General features: G+C 44.0%; 1 protein-coding gene across 1 annotated transcript in view; it reads right to left on the bottom strand.

Annotated features, from left to right (window-relative positions):
* LOC103211700 (adhesion G protein-coupled receptor E3-like) overlaps positions 1 to 16021 on the bottom strand; it is a 114914-nt gene that overhangs the window by 50665 nt on the left and 48228 nt on the right. The window contains exons 14-16 of the mRNA XM_042783257.1: positions 14925 to 15016; positions 11496 to 11676; positions 2108 to 2210 (exon numbers count right to left, since the gene is read on the bottom strand). Coding sequence (XP_042639191.1) covers positions 2108 to 2210; positions 11496 to 11676; positions 14925 to 15016 — 376 coding nt within the window. The remainder of the gene's footprint in view (positions 1 to 2107; positions 2211 to 11495; positions 11677 to 14924; positions 15017 to 16021) is intronic.

Here is a 16021-nt window from a genome sequence, read left to right as displayed (position 1 = left end):
TAGCAGGGATCGTGGAGCTGGCGCGGGATCAGGTGGTGTTTCATTCTGCTGTGCATGGGGTCACTGTGAGTCAAACAACTCGACGGCACCTAACAACAACAACAACAAGAACAACAACAACAACCCTAGCTGTGTTCACAGTGAGGTACTGACTAAGCTGACATAAGAATGGACTCTCTATATCAAGCAGCTCTGGTGACATAGCAGGTGTTTTGGTTCTCTAGTGGCATTCTAAGGAGCTCTGGTGGTGGACTACCTAAGGCATTTGACTTCTAACTAAAAGGCTCGTGGTTCAAACCCACCAGCTACTCCTTGGAAGGAAGACTGGACAATCTACTTCCATAGTGATACCACCTCGGAAATGCAAGGAGGGGTCGCTGTGAGTCAAAATCAACTCTATGGCAGTGAGTTTTTTTTTTTTTTTTTTTTTTAGTGGCATTCCAACAGGAATACCACAACGTATGGCTTGAACAAACAGGGATTTATTTATTCTCTTACAATTTAAGAGACTAGAAGTCTGAGTTCAAAGCAGAGGCTAGGTGAAGGTCCCTTGACCTTGGGCCTCAGCTCTGCCTCTTGCTCCCGGCCCACTGGAGCTGGAGGTGTCTCTGCTCAGGCAGCTGCTGGCTGCTGAGGCTGACAAACCCATGGTCAACAAATAAAAATGGCACAGTCCCAAGATTACCAAATAACATGATAGGACAGTAGTTCAAGTCCAGAGACAGTGCCACGATCAGCAGGAAACATGGCAGGCTGCTGAATGAAGACTCAGCTACATGCAGAATCCAAGCATGCCAAAAAGCTCAGAGATCTTTCTCAAAGCTGACTTGTATCCAAGAAGCCATCCGTAAGGCAGCTACTCAGCTGCTCCTGTAGATTCCACCATAGAGTTGATTACCAGTCTCATTATGGGGAATAACTACATACAGCTGCCTAGCCACTCAACCAGGCTCAGCCACGTTGACAGTGGGCAAGGCATTTGGCTATTAACCAAAAGGTTGGTGGTTCAAACCCCCAGCTGCTCTGCAGGAGAAAGATGAGGCAATCTACTTCTGTAGCTCTGGTAGCATAGTGCCTAAGGCACTTGACTGCTAACCAGAAGGCTGGCGGTTCAAACCCTCCATCCACTCCTCGGAAGGAAGGTTGGGCAGTCCAACTTCCGTAGTGATACTGCCTCGGAAACCCAAGGAGGGGGGGGGTCGCTATGAGTCGGGGCCGACTCAACGGCAAACAACAACAACAACAAACATTTACAGCTTTACAAACCCAATGGGGGTCTCTGAGTCAGAACTGACTCAAGGGCAGTGGGTTGGTTTGTGATTGGTTTCTACACCAAGAACCACAATGTTATCCCATCATTATCAGGGTAGCAAAGGATACAACTGATTAAGTACTGGACTACTGATCCGAAGCTTGGTGGTTCAATCCTACCCAGAGGAACGTTGGAAGAAAGGTCTGGTGATGTACTTCCAAAAGGTCACAGTCATTGAAAACCCTATGGAGCTCAGTTCTACTCTGTCTCCCGGGGTCGTCACATGTAGGAATCGACTTGATGGCAACTAACAAGGGCAATGGTGGGAGAGCCAACTGGAGGCACGTGGGAGCAGCCTGGGAAACACCAGGTGTTGGGAGAGGGCATTGCCTTAGCACATGGCTGTGGGCAGAGGTGCCTCTGTGGAAAACAGCCTCTATGCAAGCACTGAAATGTGCAAACACCTGACACTCATCGTTTGGATAACTTCACTGTAATATCAGCTCAAACTTACAAATCAAGCTTGGTCATGTTTTACTTAACATATGATGGCACTGGCACTACACGACAATGAAAACGGCACCTTCCTTGCTTTCACTGACGAAAATCGGTCTCTGATGGGCTCAGAGTCACTGTTTTGTGTTCCTTTTCTGCACTCAGCAGAGCAAGACCGCACACAGTCTGGCCTGACATGCCCCCCTCCCCAGCCCCCCAGGCTCTCAAACATGAAAGCGTTAACTTCGGTTTGCTGAATGGCCTCTCACAGCTGAGAATGGAAACGGCCATGGTTAATGGAAACTGCTCAGTGGTGCCCCCTTCCAGTGGCTTCCAGGGCACCCGCCCTACCTGCCATACCTGAGACAGGCCTCTGGGTGTAGGTGCTAGAAGTGGCCATTGTAGAGCTCTCAGACTTCATTTTGCTCATCCACGCAAAGCACCTTTTGTACTCCTCCTGCACCTGAAAAAATTGAAATGAAGATACTTGAAGGTTGGGCAGTCTACTTCCGTAGTGATACTGCCTCAGAAACCCAAGGAGGGGTCGCTGTGAGTCAGGTCTGACTCGGCGGCACATAACAACAACAGCAACACTTGCTTAGTAAAAACGTTTAAGGGGAAAATTATATATATACTCACCAAACTCACTGCCATTTAGTCAATTCTGACTCATAGCAACCCCCATTGGGTTTCCAAGGTGGTAAATCTTTAGCAAAGCAGATTGCCTCATCTTCCTTCCACAGAGCAGCTGGTGGGTTAGTGGTCAAATGCCTTAGGCACTGAGATATATCTATCTGTATCTATCTATCTATAGATATATATACACACATATATATACACACACATACATATATATGTGCATTGTTGTTGTTGTTGTTATGTGCTATCAAGTCGGACCCGACTCATAGCGACCCCTTCTTGGGTTTCTGAGGCAGTATCACTACGGAAGGAGATTGCCCCATCTTCCTTCCAAGTAGTGGCTGGTGGGTTTGAACCGCCAGCCTTCTGGTTAGCAGTCAAGTGCCTTAGGCACTATGCTACCAGAGCTCCCATATATATGTATACACACATATAAATATATATATACATACATATATATATATACACACACACATATATATATATATACATATATATCTCCAAAATATATATTTTAACCACTTTCCTCTGAGTCCCATTTGTTGCTATTAACTGCTGTTGAGTCATGTAGGCCCCAACTTATGGTGACCCTATGCCCAATGGAATGAAACTCCCGCTGGTCCTGTGACACCCCCATGTTCAGCTGCGGATGGGACCTTTTGCTCCACAGGGTTTTCATTGCCTGATTCTCAGAGGTAGATTGCCAGGCCTTTCTTCTTCTTCCTCCCTAGTCTGAAAGCTCTGCTGAAACCTTTTCAACATCACAGCAACACACAAGGCTCCTCTGGCAGACACATGGTGGCTTTTGACAAAGTGCATCGGCTGGGAATCACATATGGGTCTCTTGGGCAGAAGCTGAGACTTCTATCGCTGAAGAGACAGTGGACTCAAGCTTACCAGTGATCATGAGGACGGCACAGGACTGGGCAATGTCTCTTCCTGTTATGCATCAGGCTGCCATGAGTCAGCACTGCCTAAGGCACCTAACTGCTAACTAGAAGGCTGACGGTTCAAACCCACCAGCCACTCCTCGGAGGGAAGGTTGGACAATCTACTTCCGTAGTGATGCTGCCTTGGAAACCTAAGGAGGGGTCGCTATGAGTCAGGTCCAACTTGATGGCAAATAACAACAAGCCAGGGGACATCCTGAGCAAAGGCCCTGGGGTAGGACTAAGCCTGGCAGGCACTGGGGAAGACAGTTGTTAGAACCTAAGGAGGAGAGAGATGTCAGAACAGGTCACCAGGGTATGATTGTACAGATTATGCAGATCACACTAAGGATTTTGAACTTGATTGTCAGATCCAAGAAAGTTGAAAGATTCACAGAAGGGGAAGTAGAAGTTGTTCCTTACAATGTTCTTATTAGAAGGACACAAGAAAAGTGTAATCTTTTGGTTACCTAGTGCTGCTCTGATAGGAATATACCCAAATGGGAAGCTTTAACAAGCAGGAGTTTATTCTCTTACAGTTTGGAGGCTTTAAGTCTGAGTTCAAAGTGCCAGGCTGGCTGAAAGCCTCTTGACCTTGGGCTTCAGCTCTGCCTCCTGCTCCCAGCCCACTGGAGCTAGAGCCTTTTCTTAACTCAGACAGCTGCTGGCTGCTGAGGCTGCCAAGCCCAAGGTTGACAAGTAAAAAAGGGCACAGTCCCGACATTACCAAACCACACGGCAGGCCATTAATTCAAGTCCATTGAAAGTCCCAAGGTCAGCAGAGCATGGCAGGCTGCTGAACAATGACATGACGACATGCAAGGTTCAAGCATGCCATAAGCTAGAGACCATCAGCAAAGATGCTGCTTATATATGGGAAGCAGACCACATCCCTAAGGCAGCTACTCAGCTGCTCCAATAGATTCCACCGTGGAGTTGATTACTAGTCTTACCATAGGGAATAACTACATCCAACTGCCCAGCCACTCCACCAGGCCTAGCCACAAACTGAACTACTACATGTAACCACAGGGAAGAAATGAGAGGAGAACCATTACACTGTGGGAAATGTAACCAGTGTCACAAAACAAAATGTGTATGAACTGTTGAATGTAAAATGAATCTGCTTTGTAAAATTTCATCCAAATCACAATAAAAAGATCTTTTTCTTAAAAATGTCATAGAAAAAAAATTATCTCATTTACTGCACTTGGGTTTCCATAGGATTTGGGTTCATATAGAGTATGTTTGAATATTAAAATTTCTTGGAGGAAATTCTTAGCTTTTCATCAAATGCTTATTAAAATTAGGAGACCCTGGGTAGTGCAAGCCATTAACATACTAATCAAAAGGTCAGCAGTTCGAGTCTCCTCGAAGATGTCTCAAAAGAAGACCTAGTGATCTATGTCTGAAAAATCCGTCACTGGAAACTCCATGGAACCCAGTTCTACCTGGAAACACACGACGTCCCACGCGTCCGCTTCAACTCATTGTTGTTGTTATGTTGTTGTTATGTGCCATCGAGTCGGCCCCGACTCATAGCGACCCCTCCTTGGGTTTTCGAGGCAGTATCACTACGGAAGTAGGATTGCAACTGGTATTGGTTTTAATATTGTTTTTAAGAGGAGCATCATGAATATGATGCATCTTGCTAGACTTCTGTGTAGATACCCAAAGAATAAGTAGAAATGGCTGCACCCAATTCTACGTCCTTAATGCAGTTTCAAATGATAAGACATCAGAAAGATAAAAATGATAGAACTGAGCCAGTGGCAAGTTCTCTGAGATACACTGAATAAGAAAGCAAGTATGCTTCAAGAGTGAGGAAGGTCAAAGGCATTGAAAACCAAAACCCACTGCCATGCAGTCGATTCTGACTCATAGCGACCCTATAAGACAGAGTAGAACTGCCCCATAGGGTTTCCAAGGCTGCCAATCTTTATGGAATTAGATTGCCTCATCTTTCTCCTCTGAGGAGCAAGGATGTCTCCTTGAGGACTAAAGTGAGCCTGACATGAGCCATGATATTTCCAATCGCCTCGTATGCATGTGAGAGCTGGACAGTGAATAAGGAAGACCAAAGAAGAGTTGATGCTTTAGAGTTGTAGTGCTGGCAAAGAATGCTGAAAGTACCGTGGACTGCTAAAAGAACTAACACATCTGTCCTGAAGGAAGTACAGCCAAGATGCTCCTTTGAAGCGAGAATGGCCAGACTTCGTCTCACCTACTTTGGTCATGTTGTCAAAAGGGACCATTCCTTGGAAAAGGAGGTCATGCTTGGTAGGGTGGAGGGTCGACGAAAGAGGGGGAGGCCTTCAACGAGATGGATTGACACGGTGGCTGCGACGATGGGCTCAGGTATAGTAAGGATCATGGAGCTGGCGCGGGATTGGGCGGTATTTCATTCTGTTGTGCATGGGGTCGCTATGAGTTGGAAATGACTCAATGGCACCTAACAACAACAATAAAAACAACAACATCTTTCTCCAGCACAGTGGCTTGGGGGTTCGAATCACTGGCCTTTCAGTTAGCAGCCAGATACCTTAACCACTGTACCACCAGAGCTCATTTTCAAAAGGCACTTAATGGTGGCAAACACCAGATATAAACCCATTGCCGTGGAGTCAATTCTGACTCATGGCGACCCCATGTGTGATGACAGCAGGACTGCTCCATAGGGTCTTCTTGGCTGCAGTCTCTACAGAAGCAACTCACCAGGCCTTTCTTTTGCAGCACCACTGGGTGGGCCCAAACCACTAATCTTTACTTTAATAATTGAGTGCAAACCTTTTGTGCCACTCAGGGACTTTCATAGTGCCACATAGCTGCAAACTGTGAGAGGCCTAGAGTCAAGCAGTTACAAACACAGAAATGGAAGCTGGAGGCACAAACAGTAGAATGAATATGTGGGATGATTTTCATCTGGTTTGGTCAAATTGCTCGTCAACCATCCTTATGCCTCCTCTGCAAGAGGATATTCATGTTTTCACCTCTTTAGAGTGCTTAGAATATTATCAAAGTATTATTTTCTTTTGGAGTCCCTGAGTGGTGCCAACAGTTAATGCTCTAGGCTGCTAACTGAAAGGTTAGAGGTTGATTCTACCTAGAGGAACCTTTAAAGAAGGGCCTGCCAATATACTTCTGAAACCCAGCCATTGAGAACCTGATGGAGCACAGCTCTGCTCTGCCACACGTGAGGTTGCCATGAGTCAGAGGAGGCTCCATGGCAACCGACATTGATTTCTTTATCTTGTGTAAACATAATATTCTTTACCAGGGATAGGAGGGGAGGGGAGGGAACACTGCAAAAATAAAAAAAAAATAAATAAAAGTAGTAGGTAGCTAACGTCATGAAACAAAATGTGTATAAATTGCTGGATAGGAAACTAATTTGCTCTGTAAACTTTCATACAAACGGTATTAAAATGTTCAAAAGAAAACAAACAAAAAAAAGAAATGTAAAAGGTTATTAACAATTCATTTTATATAATTAATGTTTTCATCTCTTTGGTTGAGAAATAAAATAAAATAATGGCTTTAGCCCAAGGGCTTGGGACTATGGTCACACCAAGCTCAATTTGCGTAACATACTACACAAAAGCATTGTTCTATATCCTACTTTGGTGGGTAGTGGCTGGGGTTTTACAAGCTTGCAAGAGACCATCTAAGATGCAACAATTGGTCTTTTCTCATCTGGAGCAAAGATGAGTGAAGAAAATCAAAGACACATGGGAACAATTAGTCCAAGGGACTAATGGATCCTGCAAACCTCAGCCTACATGACCATGAGACCAGAAGAACTAGATGGTGCCCGGCTACCACTGTCAACCACTCCAGAATGGATCAAAACTGGAGATCCTGGATAGAGTGGGAGAACAATGTTGAACAAAACTCAAAATCATACCAATGGCCAGGCTTACTGGTTTGTTTGAGACTAGTAAACCCCCCGAGACTATGGCCCCTAGATACCCTTTTAGCCTGGAATTGAATTCACTTCCATGGCTTAAATTCCAGCCAAACAATAGACAAGCCTATAAGGTGAGCAATTACACTGTTGTTGTTGTTGTTTTGCCGTCGAGTCGGCCCCGACTCATAGCGACCCCTCCTCGGGTTTCCGAGGCAGTATCACTACGGAAGTAGGATTGCCCAACATTCCTTCCGAGGAGTGGAGCAATTACACTAGGTTTTAAAAAATAAATAGCTTCAGGAAAATGAATCTTATTTAAGGAAGACCCGTTATGTCTTCCTCATAAAGGATGGTGACCAAAAACCACACAGAAGGTCTTTGAATAAGAAAGAACAGGTGAGAAATACAGAGATACACACTGTGGTTCTTACTGATGTGCCATGAACTTAAGTCCTGACATTTAAAAAATTCATACCAAAGCGTGCATGTAAAGTCTTTTTTTGATACAAGGGATGGTGAATTAAAGCCCTAGCCATGCAAGGGTTACGTGCTTGGCTGCTAACCAAAAGGTCAGTGGTTCAGACTCACTGAGCACTTGACGGAGAAAGACCTGGTGATTGTTCCTGTAAAGATGACAGCCTAAGACACCCTACAGGGCAGTTCCACTTTGTCATGTGGGGTTGCTATGAGTCAGAATCAACTTGACGGCACCCAGCAACAACATAGTGAATTACTATAAGTTCATATGTAAAAATAAATTGATTCTGACTCATAGTGACCCCTTCTTGGGTTTCCCAGGTGGTATCTCTACGGAAGTAGATTGCCCAACCTTCCTTCCAACAAGTGGCTGGCTGGTGGGTTTGAACTGCCAGCCTTCTGGTTAGCAGTCAAATGCCTTAGGCATTACACCACCAGAGCTCCTAAGGTCATACGTATGAAGTTAAAAAAACATATTATGATAAACTAACATAAGTATGTTAATTACTACCAGTTTTCCTTGAGCTAACCTTCCAAGGGAACCCCACTAATTTAGTAAACCAAGCAAAACCAGTTGCCACTGAGTCAACCCTGATGCATGGTGACCCGTGTATGACAGGGTAGAACTTTGCTCCATAGGGTTTTCTTGGCTGTGATGTGTATGGACACAGATCACCAGACTTTTGTTCTGTGGAGCTGCTGGGTGGATTTGAACCACCAGCTTTTTGGTTAGCAGCTAAGCACGTCTTTGCACTACCCAGGAACTTTGCTAACTTAGCAGCTCTTTCTAAATGGGTGCTGAACTAAGTAAATATAAATGCCACATGAAACCACATCTGTTGTCTTCTCTAAGTCTTCACATTGGGTAGAATTGTTCAGCAGAGAAATGTCTTGTGCTGGAGGAGGGAAACATACTATGTTATATTACAAAAGTAGAGGAAATGTGTTTGTTAGGTTAGGAGCCCCTGGGTGGTCCAAATGGTTACACTTGGCTGCTGACCAGAAGTTTGGTGATTTGAGTCCACACAGAGGTGCTTTGAAAGCAAGGCTTGGCAATCTACTGAAAACCCCATGGAACACAGCTCCCCTCTGACACACATAAGCCCCCTTGAGTTGGAGTTGCCTCAGTGGAAACTGGCTTATTTGTGTGTGTGTTAGGCTGGTCAAGGCATGGTGTATTGTCATCCACTATCTACAGTCCATGAGCAGAAATACAATGTTGTAAGTTTGTGCATTCAGAAGACTAAGTCCTATCTTCCAAAACATTTGGAAAAACAGGAGAAAGAAGAAAGAGTAGCTGATAGCAAGCTTCTATTACAGCACTCACTGGAGACAAGCCAAGAAGCCCGTTGACATGTGACCTAGTGCAGGTGTCTGCTAAGGCCAAACTGCACAAAGACATTGCCATAGGGGCCCCAGGTCTTAGGCCTGCTCATCCTAGGAATGGCATAATAATGAGAAAAACAAGGGTAAAGTTGTTGCCAACAAGTTGATTTTGACTCATGGTAACCCCACGTGTAGCAGAGTAGGGCTGTGCCCCATAGGGTTTTCTTTATGAAAACAGGTCATCAGGCCATTCTTCCACAGTTGCTAGTGTGTAGGTCGCCAGCCTTTAGTTGTCCAGTGCAACCTGTTTGTGCCACCCAGAGACTTTTCTAATAATGAGAAAAAAACACATGCAAGAGAAATCCACAATAGCCAGAGACAGAGGAGTCCACAGTCTTCCTGGGGAAAAGGTTGGGGAAGGAAGTTTGAGCATTAAGCAAGAGATAAGATCGTGGAGCCACTGAGACTATGGCCCCTAGCTGCCCTTCAGGTCTGGAATCGAACCCACACCTGTGGTTCCCAGCCAAACAAAAGACAGGCATATGAGTTGAACATTTACCTCAAGTAGATATGGTAGCATAGTGCCTAAGGCACTTGACTGCTCACCAGAAGGCTGGTGGTTCAAACCCACCAGCCACTCCTTGGAAGGAAGGTTGGGCAATCCTACTTCCGTAGTGATACTGCCTCGGAAACCCAAGGAGGGGTCGCTATGAGTCAGGGCTGACTCGACGGCACATAACAACAACAACAAGATACACTCCTTGGAGAGATTGTTCTCCCAACCATGGGAGAAAGAAGGGCTGCTTATGCACAGGGAGACAGCTCGGGACAGGAGCCCATGGAAGAGGTAACTGTGGGGAGGAGGTGGGAGGGGAGCTGTTGCATTGTGGTAAACTGGTCAATGTCATGAGACAAAAGTGTATATGAACTGCTGTATGGAAAGTGAATTTGCTTTGTAAACCTTCACCCAAATCACAATAAAATAATAATAATAAAAAAGAGATAAGATTGCAATGCAGTTGACTTAGATGGGAAATAATATAGCATAAAATGAGATATGAAGTCTATGAGCTTAAGTACTCAGTGGGACAAAAAAAAAAGTCTACCTGGCTAGAGAACATAGAAGCAAATCCAAAGGAAAAGAACAAACTGGAAAAAGATGCTCATAACATACCAAAGACATGCAGTGATGGGTTCAAACATGGCAACAATTGTGAGGATGGTGCGGGACTGGGCAGTGTTTTGTTCCATTGTATACAGGGTCACTATGAGTCAGAACTGACTTGATGGCACCTAAAAACAACAACATCAAAGACTAATTGTCTTTATTTAGAGATTATATATGGTTAAGAAGATGTGTACAAGTGCCGAGTTGACAAGGCGTGGACTGTGATAGTTGGAGCTGTGTGTCAACTTGGCTGGACCACAATTCTGTGTGGTTGAAGCAACTGTGATGTGGGTTGTTCCAGTGATAGGATCTGATGCATATGTTTTGAGCAACCAATCTGTGGAAAAGTAGTTTTCCCTAGGGGTGTGGCCTGCTTCCAGTGTATTTATGGACATCCTGGGAAAAGAGACACTCTTCTGTGGATTGAGATTCTGTTGTGCTGCCTACAACTGTCCTTGAGTGAACATCTACCATTCGGCCTGGAGATCTTGGATTTGTCATTCGTTGGAGTCAACAGCCAGTATACTGGCTGCCAACCTTGAGCTCCTCAGCCCCTGCAGCTGCATGAGTCAGGAAAAGCCTCCAGCTTGACATTTGATCCAAGAAGTTTGGACTTGCCAGTTTCTATAAGTGTGTGAGCCATTTTCCTAAGATAAATTTCCCTTTCTCTCTCTATATAAGCTTTACTGGTTTTGTTTCTCTAGAGAATCCAGTCTAACACAAAGGGCTTGTGTCCTTAATATGTAAAGAGTTCTTAGAGATCAAAAAGATAAAAGACCAAAGGCCAATAGAAAAATGGAGAAAAAGAAATAATGATCAGTTCACAGAAAAGAAATTATAAATGACCACTAAATATGTGAGAAAAAAATCAATCTCACTCCTAATAAGATAAATGTAAATTAAAATACAGTGATAAAACATATAGTACCTATGTCATTGTTAGGTGCTGTCACATCAATTCCTGACTCATGGTAACTGCAGGTACAATGGGATCAGATTGTTGTGCTCCCTAGGGTTTCCTTGGCTGATTTTCAGAAGCTGATCACCAGGCCTTTCTTCCTAGTTTGTCTTAGCCTGGAAGCTGCAGTGAAACTTATTCAGCATCACAGCAACATGCAAGTGTCTGGGAACAGATGGGTGGTGGCTATGTGTGAGGGGTATTGGCTGGGTTTCTTGTATGGAAGATAAGAATTCTACCACAGAACTACCACGGCCTCCTGTGCAGAGAGGATGAGACTGTACAAATGATGAGTGTGGACCACAACTGTGAGAGCCAGGAAGTGGGCATGAAACATACGTTACCTGCCGATTGAGGAGACAGTGGACAAGGAAGATGTAGACTCCCTGCAGGACATTGGTGATGGTGAACACATAGGCGATAACCGATCTGAATGGTTCCTTTATCGACTTCACGAGAAAAAAACCCAGACACCAGGAGCAGCCCAAGAGAAAGAGCTGAGCCACAGCTTTAAACGTCAGCATCCTGGGAAAACCAGCACAGAGAATCACCAACCTCAACACCTCCTCTCCCTACAGAATATTCCTTTGTCGTTCCTGCAGGAATTCATTTAACTTCCTTTGCAATTATTGGCAAAGTTTTCTCAAGCCAGGATAGACCTGGGGAAACTGTGGTGGTGAATGACATATCTGAGCAGGAATCAACAATGAAGATATTGAAGTTGATTATAAAAACAACAACAACAACAACAACACAGGGGCTATTGTGTGCTATTCTAGGTGTCATCTATTCTGGGTGATGCAAACAGTTTGAACTTGACTACTAATCTAAAGGTTGGTGGTTCAATCTGCTTCCTTGAAGATTTATTGTTGTCTATTGCCGGTGAGTACATTCTGAGTCATGGCCACACCATGTGTGTAGAGTAGGGTTTGCTCCATAGGGTTTGCAAGGCTCTGACCTTTTGAAAGCACATCACCAGACCTCTCTTGTGAGATGCCTTTGGGTGGGTTTGAACTGCCAAACTTTTGGCTGGTTGTTGTTGTTGTTGTTATTTGCCGTCGAGTCGGCCCCGACTCATAGCGACCCCTCCTTGGGTTTCCGAGGCAGTATCACTATGGAGGTAGATTGCCCAGTCTTCCTTCTGAGGAGTGGCTGGTGGGTTTGAACCGCCAGCCATCTGGTTAGCAGGCAAGTAAGTTAGCCACTATGCTACCAGAGCTCCTAAGACACCTCTTGTTGTTGTTGTTATGTGCCGTCGAGTCGGCCCCGACTCATAGCGACCCCTCCTTGGGTTTCCGAGGCAGCATCACTACGGAAGTAGGATTGCCCAACCTTCCTTCCGAGGAGTGGCTGGTGGGTTTGAACCGCCAGCCATCTGGTTAGCAGGCAAGTAAGACACCTATAATGCTACCAGAGCTCCTAAGACACCTCTTGTTGTTGTTGTTATGTGCCGTCGAGTCGGCCCCGACTCATAGCGACCCCTCCTTGGGTTTCCGAGGCAGTATCACTACGGAAGTAGGATTGCCCAACCTTCCTTCCGAGGAGTGGCTGGTGGGTTTGAACCGCCAGCCATCTGGTTAGCAGGCAAGTAAGACACCTCTAGAAGGAATCAAATAGCCAACCTTTTGTTTGTACTTAAGCACTTAACTGTTTTGCGCCCTCCAGGGACTCCTTGTAAAGGACCAGATAGTAAGTATTTTTGGCTTTGCAGGCCACACAGGCTCTGTTGCAATGACTTGACTCTGCCATTTGAGGACAAAAGCAGCCATAGATAATATGTAAATGAATGATGTAATAAATAAATGTCCTAATAACACTTCAGTATGGACTCTGACATTTGAATTTCATAAAACTTTCACGTGTCATTAAATATTCTCCTTTATTATTTTTCCAATTGTTAAAAAGTATAGAAACTAGATCCCTGGTAGTGCAACAGTTGAGTGCTCAGATGCTAATTGAAAGGTTGGTGGTTCAAACCCACCCAGAGGCTGTGTGGGATAAAGACCTGGTGATCACTCCCACACATATTACAGTCTAGAAAACCAGGGTTTCAAACTGGTTCAGCCCAGTTCATTTATGGCTGATGAAGTGACACCAGAATGGACCTGAACTTTTAAAATGTGGGTGAACTGGAACACTAACTGGAGTGGAAAAAATATTGAGTCAAAGTTCTGCTAGAAACTTAATCTCCCTCTTGGAAAACAAGGGTGTGTGTTGCATAGCAACCATATCTCTTGACTGACTGAGTCAAAAACAGCAGTGCCTGGCTCAAAGATGGCAGTCGACTACACCACTTTGAACATGCATCATGCTCCACAGTCTTGGCAATCATCCAGCCTTCTGCATCAGACTCCTGAAAGGGTTTGGTATGCCTCTTTAGAGTCTGCCATTCCTGGGCTTTGACCTGTAATGTTTCCCATTCCAGTTATCACTCTGGATCATAAATTTAACAATTTGTGTCCATTCCAGTTTCACTTCACTGGCCATGACTGGACTCTTTTGAACCAGTTCAGCACCCTGTAGAAACCCTATGGGGCAGTTCTACTCTGTAACACGATGTTGCTATGAGTAGGAATCAACTCAACGGCACTTAAAACAACAACAATTTTCTTTGGTTCAAAACAAAAGTATTAAAAAGACTAACAGTGTAGGTGCTAATGATAAAAAATCAAGAAATATGTCCAGTATCAAATAAAATTAGTCTTTAAAAAAATAAGATGGAAACTGATTTTAGCTTGTGGGCTGTACAGAAACAAACAGGAGGCCAGATTTGGTCCATGGGCTGTAGTTCACCGACTCTGATTTAAAGGAAACTCACTGCCGTCAATTTGAATCTGACTCATAGTGACCTCTCCTTGGGTTTCTGAGGCAGTATCTCTATGGAAGTAGATTGCCCAGTCTTCCTTCTGAGGAGTGGCTGGTTGGTTTGCATTGCTAGCCTTCTGGTTAGCAGTCAAATGCCTTAGGCACTATGCCACCAGAGCTCCTGATTTAAAGGAACCCAAAGGAAGACGTTAGAATCCTTATGTAAACCTGAAATTACCCTATAATATATGGATTGTTGTTTGTTATATCTATCTGTAAAATGGGATAAGTATATGCACTTCATGTAACTGGTGTAGTAGACACTCTTTAAAAATAAAAATAATAATAATAATTGTTTACATTTGTTGTTGTTGAGAACATACACCATTTCAACAATTTCCACATGTACAATCAGTGACACTGATTCCATTCTTCAAGTTGTGCAACATTCTCACCCTCCTTTTCCAAGCTGTTCCTCCCCCGTACAGGTCACCTATCTAACCTTTCCAATCACCATTGTCAATTTGACCCCATATTAAAAGAGAACAGTGCTCAAGGCAGACATTCCTTACTAATGAAGCTGAACTATTGTTTGGTTTAAAGAAGACTTCAGTGGATAATTTAAAGATTATCTCAGGGCAATAGTTTCAGGGGTTCCTCTAGCCTCAATGGCTCCATAAAGTCTGGATTCCACTGGGAGTTTGAAATTATGTTCTTCATCATTTCCCCTTTTGATCAGGATCCTTCTATAGAATTTTTGACCAAAACATTCAGTTGCTTTGAAGGATGCTTTGTAAGTTAACACTTCCTTCCTCCTACTTACCTCTACCTCGTCACCCCTCCCTCCCTATAAACATACTCCATTTCTTGAATATCAGGAAAATCCACATTACATCACCTATGTGGAAAAACTCCTATAGAAAGGCATTTTATGCTAAACACTTCTAATGAACCAAAGGCTTCTTTACCTTGTGTCTTGGATCTTGGATACATCTTTATTGAGGGAAGAAAGTCTCTCTCTCAAAATCCATAGGGTAATCAAATAAAAGGTTAAGTTTATCTGAGGAAGAAAACATAAAATATAGATACTTATAGGCCAATATGAGCAGCTAAAATAGAGAACGATAGAAAATCATAGAAAAAAGGTATGCGCTCTATAGTTAGAATATACTGAGACTCATTTGCAGCAGCCTGTTTAAAATAAAAGGATTTTCTTAAAAAGCCAGTTGTCATCGAGTTGATGCCAACTCATGTGGTGACCCCATGTGTGTCAGAGTAGAATTGTGCTCGATCAAATTTCCAGCGACTGATTTTTTGGAAGTAAATCATCAAAATTTTCTTCCGAGGTAACTCTGGGTGGACTCAAACCTTCAACGTTTCAGTTAGCAGATGAGGATGTTAGCTATCTGCCCCACCTTGTACTGAAGATACTTTAAAATACCACTGGCAGCTCCTGAAGGTCTACCAAAGAGCCGTGGGTGGATGATCAGGTGGGAAGGGACATGCAACGCGATCTTGCCATCACTTCCTCTTCCTGAGTACGTGGGCACATAGGCAGATATTTCCCAGCCTCCCTTGCAGATAATCTAGGACATGTAGCTGAGTCCTATCCAGTGGGCAGTTGGTGGCAGTGATGTATAGTTGAGGTCTGTACAATCTTTCAGCTTCCTTCTTTGACAGCAACTATGAAGTCCACATGTTGAGATAGAGTCATAAGATTGTTGTTTTTCAGTGCCTTCAAATTAGTTTTTGACTTATAATTTTCTGTTCAGAGTAGAACTGCCCTGTAAGGTTTTCTAGGCTGTAATATTTATGGGAGTAGATCGTCAGTTCTTTTCTACATGGATTTCCTGGGTAGGTTTGAACTGCCGACTTTTTGGTTAGCAGCTAAACACATTACCACTGTGCCACCAGGGCTTCCAGTCATAAGATTAAAGCTGCATTAAAACCTGGGCCCTTGCATGGAGAAGAGCCTCTTGTTCCAAATTGGAATTTGTGAAAGCAAAAAGTATTCTTTTTTGTTGTATTACGCCACTGAGATTGCTAGCCTTATTTGTTACTGCAG

The sequence above is a fragment of the Orycteropus afer genome, unplaced genomic scaffold (assembly GCF_000298275.1).
Source record: "Orycteropus afer afer isolate SDZICR_OR568_19922 unplaced genomic scaffold, OryAfe1.0 scaffold00774, whole genome shotgun sequence".
Lineage (NCBI taxonomy): Eukaryota > Metazoa > Chordata > Mammalia > Tubulidentata > Orycteropodidae > Orycteropus > Orycteropus afer.
The sequence above is the reverse complement of the archived record's forward strand: the minus strand, read 5'-3'. Positions and strand labels throughout refer to the sequence as shown.